This window comes from Carlito syrichta, unplaced genomic scaffold (genome assembly GCF_000164805.1).
Source record: "Carlito syrichta isolate Samal-C Ts95f unplaced genomic scaffold, Tarsius_syrichta-2.0.1 Scaffold307981, whole genome shotgun sequence".
Taxonomy (NCBI): Eukaryota; Metazoa; Chordata; class Mammalia; order Primates; family Tarsiidae; genus Carlito; species Carlito syrichta.
Window position 1 is genome coordinate 1,541,489 of NW_007252077.1, and position 10,951 is coordinate 1,552,439.

General features: G+C 52.5%; 2 protein-coding genes across 2 annotated transcripts in view; both read left to right on the top strand.

Moving 5' to 3' along the window:
- The window catches only part of IL17RC (interleukin 17 receptor C), a 15,056-nt gene extending 14,238 nt beyond the window's left edge, over positions 1-818 (top strand). Inside the window, exon 20 of the mRNA XM_021715871.1 lies at positions 20-818. Within this exon, the coding sequence (XP_021571546.1) occupies positions 20-818 (799 nt within the window). The remainder of the gene's footprint in view (positions 1-19) is intronic.
- Positions 346-9,839, top strand: CRELD1 (cysteine rich with EGF like domains 1). The gene is made up of 10 exons (XM_008064735.1): positions 346-1,117; positions 1,355-1,437; positions 4,910-5,020; positions 5,358-5,449; positions 6,385-6,561; positions 6,645-6,740; positions 7,670-7,753; positions 7,937-8,032; positions 8,251-8,385; positions 9,184-9,839. The coding sequence occupies exons 1-10, from the start codon at positions 944-946 to the stop codon at positions 9,396-9,398; spliced, it is 1,263 nt and encodes a 420-aa protein (XP_008062926.1). The 5' UTR covers positions 346-943; the 3' UTR covers positions 9,399-9,839.
- Positions 9,840-10,951: the final 1,112 nt, after the last annotated feature.

A 10,951-nucleotide genomic window follows, 5' to 3' on the forward strand; every position in this document is an offset into this window, starting at 1 on the left:
TCCCGGGCCCTGCAGCCAGCCCTGGAGAGCTGCTTTCAGCCCCCGAGGGCCCCGGGGCCGGGACGCGGATGGGACCTGGGGCGGGGGACAGTACCGGAATAAAGGCAGATGCTGTTTTTCTATCCACGCGGCGCACACGTGTCTCTGCGGTGGAGCGGCCGGGCTGGCACGCCGCCTTTCCAGCCCCGCGGCCCTTTAAAGCGGGGACAGGTGCCGCTCGGCGCCGCTTCTGGTTGGCTGGCGCCCAGGGACGCCGTGGCACATGGCCCGCCGCCATTGGCTGGACGGCGGGCTCCGCCTCCCGGACTGCGGCGCCGGGGGAGGCCGGACGTTTCACGCAGGCGGTGGCAGCGACGCGCTGGGGAGCCCGAGCCCGCGGCGCCCGCAGGCTCGGCGGGTGGCCTCCTCCTCCGCGCGGTCCCCGCGGGCCTGGATCCTTCCCTACCGGCTCGTGGGCCGTGCCTTTGTCAGCCTGCGCGGCCCGATCCTGGCCCCGTCTCTTCATATCCGGCTCCGGGCTCCTCCCCCCAAGACCTGGGTTCCGGACACCTCCCCCCGGACCGCCCATCCGTCCTCCTCTCCCTCAGTGCTTGGAATCTGACCTCTCCCTAACGGTGCTGACCCAGCCCCTAATAACCTTTGTTCAGACCCCAAACAATGGGCTGACATCTGTCCCCTTGCTGAGGATCGAGGCCACCCTCTCCCCCACGGTAACGGGGATAACTTATTTTTCTTCTAGAATTACGGATTATGCATCTTTCCCCACCCATTTCCGCTGGCCTGCAATACCGCAGTTTGGCCTCCTTTACTTACAATAACACAGATCTGGATTCTCAGCCCCGCAGCACCTCAGAACCGACCCTTTTCTCTCTAACGTGGGTCCTGGCTCCTTCAGTGAACCCTGCCCACACCCTCTATTCACAGGTCCCCAGTCTGGGAAAAGATGGCCCCACAGCCCCCGAGGGGCCTGGTCCCAGCTCTGCTCTGGGGTCTGATCCTGTTCCTCAGCCTCCCAGGCCCCATCTGGCTCCAGTCCTCTCTGCCTCCCCAGTCTTCTCCCCTGCCTGAGCTCCATCCCTGTCATACCTGCCGGGGACTAGTCGACAGCTTCAACAAGGTGGGTACACCAGTAACCTTGTGGGAGAGGGAGCCAGCTACTCTAGCATAGTGGTTGAGCGTGGGAAGCTCTGGGGTGCAAATCTGCATGAATTCAAGTCCCATCTTGGTCGCTTACTAGCTGTATGGCCTTAGTCAGGTTGCCTCTCGGTGGGTCAGTTTCCTGGTCAGTAAAATAGTGAAGTGCTAGCTGTGCCACGCTCTGTACTTAGATATTACTAATTTTCACTGTTTCCAGGGCCTGGAGAGAACCATCCGGGACAACTTTGGAGGTGGAAACACTGCCTGGGAGGAAGAGAAGTTATCCAAATACAAAGACAGGTAAAGGACTAGGGGGAGGGCGTATAACCCCCCTTCCAATTTCTGCTTCCAAGACTCGGGACTCTTGGAGAGCACTTATTCATTCAACAGTACCACTGGGCAGGGTGCAGTGGCTCATGCCTGTAATCTCAGCACTTTGGGAGGCTGAGGAGGGAGTATTGCTTGAGCCACAGTTTGAGACTGGCCTAGGCAACATAGCGAGACTACAACTCCACCAAAAAAATTTAAAAATCAGGCCAGTGTGGTAGTACGCACCTGTAGTCCCAGCTACTTGGGAGTCTGAGGTGGAAGGATCGCCTGTGCCCAGGAGGTTGAGGCCTTGGTTAGCCGTCATCCTTGCCACTGCATTCTAGCCTGGGCGACCCCAACTCAAAATGTGTGTGTGTGTATCACTGAACATCTGTAGTACAGCAGTAAACAAGGCAAGCAACATCACGTCTTCCTGGAGCTTACGTTCTAGTAGAGGAGACAAGCAGTGGATAAGTGAATAATAAATGTCAGGCAAAGAACAAATAGTATAGCAAGGTGGACTATAGAACAATGGGAGGCAAGTTGTCCAAGGTGTGACACGTGAACAGAGACCAAAGTGAAGAAGCAAGCTGTGTGGCAGTCGGAGAGGGATTTGGGCAGAGGGTGGGACTGAGCTTGGCGTATTTGAGATGTGGCTGGGAGGGTGGTAGAAAGTGAAGGCAGAGGCAGGTTCTGAAGGCTAAAGAAAGTTTCGATTTTGTTCTAAGTGTAATGGGCAGCCACTGGAAGGTTATGAGCAGGAAAAGTGATGTGGTCTTACTTAGGCTTTTAAAAGGCCTCTCCCGCTGCTATGTAGCAAACTGACAGTAGGGGGCCCGGGTGGAGGAAGCAGGGAGACCAGTTTGGGAGGCTAGTGCACCATCTAGGCATGAAGGCCGTGTGAGCTAGCGTGGTATCTAGTGGTGGATGGTGAGGAGGGGTCACATTCTGGGTATGTTTCACAGATAGACCAAAAGGATTTGATGATGGATTCACTATGGGCTGTGAGAGAAAAGGTGGAATAAAAAATGTTTTCTAGATTTGGGGCCTGAGTAACTAGGTGAAGAGTACAGTTATTTTCTGAGATGGTAAGATCTGAGAAAGTTTAGGGGGCAGTGAGGATGAGGTGTTCTCTTTGAACATGTTGGGCTGAGATGTCCAATGGACATCTGAGTATATGCCATCCAAGTCTGGAATTCAGGGGAGAAATAGGAACAGGAAACAGGAATTTGAGAGTCATCAGCATATAGTCAGTATGTACAGCCACGAGAAGACAGGAGATCCTCTAGGAAGCTGAGGCCTGAGCCTAGGCTCCCCACTTTTTCTGTCAAATTGAAGAGGAGTCAGCAAAGACTTGGAGTTAGACTCACTTGGTTGTCAGTTCTCACCATTTGTAACCTGAGGAAGGTTACTTAACCTCTCAGAGCCAGTTTCTTCACCTGTAAAAGGATATTCATATCTGCTTTGTCTATTTCATAGGACTGTGTTAAGGATTAAACTAGGATAAATAAGCCGGGCTCAGTGGCTCAGCCTATAATCCCAGCACTTTGGGAGGCCGAGGCGAATGGATTGCCTGAGCCCACGGGTTCGAGACCAGCCCGAGCACCTTGGTGAGACTTTGTCTCTACAATAAATCAAAAATTAGCTGGGCGTGGCAGCATGCACCGGTAGTTCTGGCTACTTGGAAGGCTGAGGTGGAAGGATCGCTGGAGCCCAGCAGGTTGACGCTGGGGTGGCCGTGAGAAGAGATTTTGTTATTATGTAGCATTGGTCATTCTCCTTTCCCATCACGGACCTCAGTTTCCTCATTTAGGAATAAGGGGATTGGCCAAGAGACAAGAGCATTTCCAGCTTTATATGGCCTCCTGTGTTGTTAGTTTTAAAAATCACCCTCACCAGCCATGGTGACTCATGCCTATAATCCCAGCACTTTAAGAGGCTGAGGTGAGAGGATCGCCTGAGCCCACAGGTTCGAGACCAGCCTGGGCAACTTGGCAAGACCTTATCTCTACAATAAATCAAAAAATTAGCTGGGCGTGGTGGCGCTTGCCTGTAGTTCCAGCTGCTTGGAAGGCTGAGGTGGAAGGGTCGCCTGAGTCCAGCAGGTCAAAGCTGCGGTGGCCATTAGTGTGCCACTGCACTCCAGCCTGGGCGACAGAGTGAGACGCCGACTCCAAAAACAAAAAACAAACAGAAATCACCCTCTATATGCCAGGCATTGTGCCAGACTCTTTAAATACATGATATATCTAACTTGGCGAGACCTCATCTCTACAATAAATCAAAAATTAGCCGGGCGTGGTAGCGCACGCCTGTAGTTCCAGCTACTTGGAAGGCTGAGGTGGAAGGATCGCCGGAGCCCAGCAGGTCGAGGCTGCGGTGGCCGGGAGTGGCCACTGCACTCCAGTCTGGGCGACAGAGTGAGACTCCAACTCAAAAAAACAAACAAACAAATAAATACATGATATATCTAATATTTGTATATTTATTTTTTTAACTGTGGTAAAATACACATAAAAAATTTACCACTAGAAATGTTTAGTACATTCACAGTGTTCAACCATCACCACTTTCTAGTTCCAGAACATTTTCATTACCCCAAAAAGAAACCCATACCCATTAAGCAATCATTCCCCATTCTCCCCTTCCCCCAGCTCCTGGCAACCACGAATTTGCATTAATCAAACAAATATTTATGGATCTGCCAATTTCATTGGAATCATAAAATGTGTGACCATTTGTGTCTGGCTCCTTTCACTTAGCATAATTTTTTCAAAGTCCATCCAAATTGAAGCATATATCAGTACTTCCTTTTTATGGCTGTATAATGCTTCGTTTTATAGCGCATTATTTTCTTTACCCTTTCATCCATTGATGGACTTTTGGGTTGTTTTTACCTTCTGGCTATTGTGAGTACTGCAGCTGTGAATGTTTGTGTACAAGCTTTTGTTTGAATACCTGTTATCCATTCTTTTGGGTCTATACCCAGGAGTGGAATTGGTAGGTCATACATTGATTTCATGTTTAACTTATTGAGGAACTGCTTTTCCATAGTAATTGTACCATCTTGCAGTCCCACCTGCAATGTAAGAAGGTTCCAATTTTTCCACATTTTTGCCAACACTTGTTATATGATATATTTGTAATCATATCTTCCCAGTGATGGTATTGTATTCCATTGTTGAGCTGCAGGAACTGAAGTATCTTAGAACATACCGGCAGGGGAGGTATTGTTGTTTCCATTTTACAGATAAGAAAACAGAAGTTAGGAGAGGTTAAGTGACTTGCCCAAGGTCACACAACTAGATTTGAACCCAATTCTGTTTGCTTCCCAGAACCAGTACCCCTTCCATTATGCCCCATGATCCCTCCTTTGATATGGTCCAGGATGGGTGGGAAAAGACCTGCAGTGGGTGAAGGGGGCGCAGAGCCTGTTCCCACCACCCCTACCCTGTCTGGGCAGTGAGACCCGCCTGGTAGAGGTGCTCGAGGGTGTGTGCAGTAAGTCGGACTTCGAGTGCCACCGCCTGCTGGAGCTGAGTGAAGAACTGGTGGAGAACTGGTGGTTTCACAAGTGAGTGGCATGGGGGCCTTCCCTGGGAGTGGGTCACAGTTGGGCCCTAGCGAAAAGGCCTTTGCTTAGCCAGGAAACACGGGGGTTGCATGCTGGGGGCTGTGTCCTGTTTCTGTTCTTCCAAACCCAGATCTGTTAAGGACTTGCTGGGGGACCCAGGCTTCCACTATGAGCCTCAGTTTACCCCTCTGGCAAATGAGGAAAGAGCTTTGATCAAGTAGCTTTATGGGTCTTATGCCTAAGATGGGCTAAATCCTGGGAGAGGTGGGGAGGGTTGCAGCACCTTTGACACTATCTCAGTTCCTCTTCCCCCTGCCTCACCCTGCCCCTGCCTCAGGCAGCGGGAGGCCCCAGACCTCTTCCAGTGGCTCTGCTCAGAATCCCTGAAGCTCTGCTGCCCCTCAGGCACCTTCGGGCCATCCTGCCTTGGTGAGTTTTTTAATTCCTCTCGGGGGATAGTAGGAGACTGCTGAGCCCAGGGATCCAGTCCTGGCTCTGTCCTTAGCTGGCTGTGTGAGCTCAGGCTACTCAGATAACTTCCCTGTACCTCAGTTCTCACCTGCCTCACAGGGCTGGTGAGATGAGCCAATCAATGAGGGAAGGCTGTGGAAAAGGTACAGGGGCTAGACTGAGTTGGACGAGTGTGGTTACTATTGTGTGTAAGGGAAGTGCTAGCCCTCCTAGACCCTTCGTTTCCCATGCTGGGTTGGACTGTTACCTTCCTGGGGAGGGGTGGATGTTGCCCTGAAGCTCCCATTGTCACCATCCATCCACACACACAATCCTGGTGCAGGAGCTAAACTTACTACCAGCCCCTTTTAAAACAGTCTTTCCTGAAACTGCAGATAAAGATGGCCAGTTGAGTCTTTATAAAGAAAAGATTTGTTGGCAGAGTGTGGTGGTTTGTGCCTGCAATCCCAGCACTTTGGGAGGCCAAGCCAAGAGGAGATCGCTTGAGCCCAGGAGTTCAAGACCAGTCTGGGCAACATAGCGAGACCTCATCTCTACAAAAATAAATAAATAAATTAGCAGGATATAGTGGTGCACGCCTATAATCCCAGCTACTTGGGAGGCTAAGGAGGGTAGATGTCTTCAGCCCAGGAGTTCAAGACTGCAGGGAGCCGTGATTGTGCCACTGCATTCCAGTCTAGGCAACAGTGAGACCCCCAACTTTTAAAAAAAAGATTTGTAAATAATCTGTTTCTCAAAAAATTGACTTAAGTGAATTTCAGTTTTATGACGAAATATTATGTTGTCTTTAAAGTCAATTTTCCTCTTCAACAATGTTTAATGATATATGGAAATATTCTCTTGTATATCAAGGTTGTATAGAAGACCTCACCCTGTCTGGTGTCTTCCCACAGCCTGTCCTGGAGGTGCGGAGAGGCCCTGTGGTGGCTACGGGCAGTGTGAAGGGGAAGGAACGCGAGGGGGCAGCGGGCACTGTGACTGCCAAGCTGGCTACGGGGGTGAGGCCTGCGGTCAGTGCGGCCTTGGCTACTTTGAGGCAGAGCGCAATGCCAGCCATCTGGTATGTTCGGGTAGGTAGCCAAAAGGTGTGGCACAGGGCAGGGCAGATGGGACACCTGCCTGCCTGTCCTCACACTGTCCCCATTCCACCCAGCTTGTTTCGGCCCCTGTGCCCGATGCTCCGGACCTGAGGAATCACACTGTTTGCAGTGCAAGAAGGGCTGGGCCCTGCATCATCTCAAGTGTGTGGGTGAGTGGGGCCCTACCTGTGGTCTGGGGAGGGTGGGAGGGGCCTGAGCTTGGTTTCTCACTCCTGGAACACACACATGCCTGGGCTAGGCCAACACAGCCGTCGTCTTCATGGAGACTCCACCCTGGCTGGGAAGGCAGAAAAGGAGCCAAGGCACTCACAGTGTAGACTGACCTGTGGGTAGGAAGAGATGTCCCTGATCCAGCCACTGGAGATGGCGGTGGGCAATCAGGAAAGGCTCTCTGGAGGAGGTGACACCTTGGCCAAGTCTTGAAAACTGAGGAAGGGCTGGCCAGAGGATATTGAACTTGGGGTCAGGAAACCTGGATTCAAGACTTGGTTTGGTCCTGCTTAGCCACTTAATACAGACTAAGGTAAAGGCTAGGCTACTGTAACCAAAAGACCCCCAAACACTGTGGCTTAAAGAATCTAAAGGTTTACTGTCATTTTTTCACACCACAGTGCTGAAGTGAATGGTCCCAGCTGGCAGGGAAGTTCTTTCTTGTCACAGTCATTGAAGGGCCCAGGTTCTTCCTATCTTACTGTACAATCTTCCCCTTGAGTGTTGTCTACATGGCCAGGGCTGCCATGGGCACCTCTGTGTTCCATGTCTCAGCACGCAGGAAGTGAGAAAGGGGGAAAACACATTGTTTTAAAGCCAGGCGAAAAGTGGAGCTCATCACTTCTGTTTACATCCTGTTGGCCAGAACTCAAATCACAGTGCCACACTTAGCTGCAAGGCAGGTTGGAGAATGCAGTCTCTGGCTAGGCACCAGAGTCCAGCTGCACCTCTACTTCTGTGTTGGTGGACAACTTGCAGTCTCTCCCACCATTTAATGCTAGGCAAGTCCGTTCCCTAGCAGCCCTGGCCTCAGTGTCCCTGTTAGTTAAATATGGATTGAAATTCCCATCCTGCTGTCTCTCTGCAGACATCGACGAGTGTGGCACAGAGCGAGCCACCTGTGCAGCCAGTCAGTTCTGTGTGAACACCGAGGGATCCTACGAGTGCAGAGGTGAGTGTTCGCTTCTGCAGGGGAGGGGATAGGGGAGGATAAGAGGAGCTGCTGTACACCAATCCCTCCAAACTCCCCCCTTCTCAGGCTCCAGAGCCACCCCGCCAGGCCTCCTCTTCTGGAGCGTGGCACCCCCAGGCCTCGGGGCAGATCTCACCCTCATCTCTCCTCTTCCTCCCCCAGACTGTGCCAAGGCCTGCTTGGGCTGCATGGGGGCAGGGCCAGGTCGCTGTAAGAAGTGTAGCCCTGGCTTCCAGCAGGTGGGCTCCAAGTGTCTCGGTGAGTCTCCTGCTGATGGGACATAGGCACCTTGGAGTGCCTTGCCTGCCACAAATTGAGAAGGGGCTGGAATTTGGGTAGGGTAGGGGAAGGAAGGGTGGAATGTTGCCTGGGCATGGGCACAGGGGAGTGTCAGGATGTGAGCAAGACAGAGTCAGGGGTGCTGCGTGAGGAGCCCTGGCAGTCGGGACTCTGACCCCTCCCCACCCTCCCTCAAGATGTGGATGAGTGTGAGACAGAGGTGTGTCCAGGAGAGAACAAGCAGTGTGAAAACACCGAGGGCGGTTATCGCTGCATCTGTGCCGAGGGCTACAAACAGATGGAAGGTGTCTGCGTGAAGGAGCAGGTCCCAGGTGAGCCCTGGGGAGGGGAGAGGGGAGGAGGAGCCAAGCCCCTTCTCCGGCAGCAACAGCAACAGCTATAGGCCCTGAGACCCACCTGTCACCCATCCCCAGACTCTGAGACCCAGACTCTGCATTGACTTTTGGCAGCCTCACACCTTCCAGGGTAGAAGGAGAATCAGACTTGGTCAGATCACTCTGCCTACCCAAGTTTGTTTCCACATCTGTCCAATGGGACTAGTCCTTGCCCTGGCCTGCTGAGAGTTGTCATATGCCGTGGGTATGGTGAGATGCTGAGTAATAACAATGATGGTGATAGGGATCATTTCCCAGCTCTTACTGTATGTCAGAGGCTCTTCCCAGTGTTAGCCGACTTAACCCCTGAAACAACACAGTGCCCAAGGCATCATCCTCATCCCCATTTTACATGTGTGGAAACTAAGACACAGAGAGGTGAAGCTGCTTGTCCAGGCTATGTGGCAAGCAGGTTGCAGAGCTGGGATTCCAATCCAGGCAGTGTGGCCCTGGAGCAGGACTAACACATGTAGTATATGCTCTGCCCCTGACTTGCCCACTGCATGGCCTTAGTGCGTCCAAACCCTTCACTTCTCTGAGTCTCAGTTTCCCACTCAGTGGGATGGGGATAATAACTGCTCCTTGTGGAGTTGTTCTGGACAGTGAATGATGTTGCATGCCTGGTGTGCCAGGCAGGCTTGGCAGCAGTGTTGATTATGGGAGTCCTGGGGAGGCTCCAAGCACTGCCAGGAACAAGGGTAGCAGTGTCAGGTTGCAGCTCTTGTCCCTCTGCAGAGTCGGCAGGCTTCTTCTCAGAGATGACCGAGGATGAGCTGGTGGTGCTGCAGCAGATGTTCTTTGGTGTCATCATCTGTGCACTGGCCACGTTGGCCGCTAAGGGTGACTTGGTATTCACCGCCATCTTCATTGGGGCTGTGGCTGCCATGACTGGCTACTGGTTGTCAGAACGCAGTGACCGTGTGCTAGAGGGCTTCATCAAGGGCAGATAATCCCTGCCACCGCCTGCAGGATCTCCCACCCAGGCTGTCCCCAGAGCTTGGGCCTCTCTCCTGCTGGACACTGATGATATCTCGGTTTGAGAGTGGGATAAGCACCCCTTACCTGCCTTACGGAGCAGCCCAGGTACCCAGGCCTAGGTAGTCGAGGCCCCTGGGGTGAAAAAGTAGCCTTGAAGTTGGATGCCATGAGATCTTCACCTGGGGGGACTGGGCAGGCTTCACAATGTGTGTGAACTCTGAAAGTTTCTCCTTATGGTGGCTGCTAGTGAGCTTTGGCTCTTGCCTGGGATGAGAGGGGTCCCCACAGGGGTGGGCTGTCAGAGCCCCCTCCTGCCAGCTGCATGCTGCCAGCTCCTGTTCTGTATTCACCCCATCCTCACCCCCCCATTTATTTATTCATCTCAGGAAATAAAGATCTCAGAAAATGGAAAAGTTTCAGTCTTACTACCTGTCCCACCGCCACCATGGGGGAAGTTTCCTAAAACCCTGGGAAATGGAGGGCTGCTCTGATGGAGTAGAGGGAAGACAAAGGAGAGGCTTGGCCTTGAAGTCGTGTTAGAAGGGGGATAGAGGAGCTGGGTTTAGGAACAGAACTTTTTGAGTTCAATACTAGCTTCATTTGGTGAAGGACATGGGATAGATGGCTTTCGCCTCTGAACTTTACTCTTCTCGTTCCTAAGATGGGCCTGATCATGCTTTCCATTCAGGCTTAATATGAGAATTAAATGAAGTGATGTGCAGAGCTAGACAGTGCACAGCAGATAAATAGTAGATGGTCAATACGATACTGGTCCCCATGATTACCAGGGCCTTCAACGTCAAGCACCCTTTTTTCTGGAAGTCCTCCCCTCCCCAGTGTACACAGGCCTTAGAATTACTGGAGGGCAGGGCTTCCTATCTCTTCTCCGATTGAGTACAGACAGGATCCTGGCATGGCCAGACGGAAGCATGAGCCAAGTCCTAAGGGTTTATTTCTTTGGCACAAAGAGGACTGTCAATCTGGACAAGCGTGGCTCATCTCTCCACATTGGGGAGTCTGTAGCACCTGCTCCCCATTCCGCATGCCCAAATCCATGCACATCCACCCTGTATTCCGCATAAGCCACAGCCTCTGTGCAAAATACCAGCTGAAAAAAATAGAGATATTAAAAAAAAAGGGGGGGGGAGGGCGTGGGTTCACACTCATCTGTCCCCTGGGGCTGCAGTCAGGTGGAGGCCTGGGAATGCCAATTTTTCAAATGCTCAGCCGTCCCAGTTGGCTATGCCATGTGGGCATCGAGGGCAGGTCCTGCGTCAGGACATCTCAAAGCTCGATGGTATCGCTGGAGGCGCTGCGGGAGTCCCCAGGTTTGCCGCGCTGCTGGACGTCGCCCTGGGAGTCCCCAGGCCGAGCGGGGGTAGGGTCAGGGGCTGGGGTCGGGGCAGGCAGCAGCTGCACCGTGCTGGGCAGCTCATCTAGGGGCAGACTGTCCACCGACGACAGCCCGTGGCGCCACGGGTTCCAACTGATCTTGAGCGAGCCCCTGGAGAAGCTGTCCAGTGAG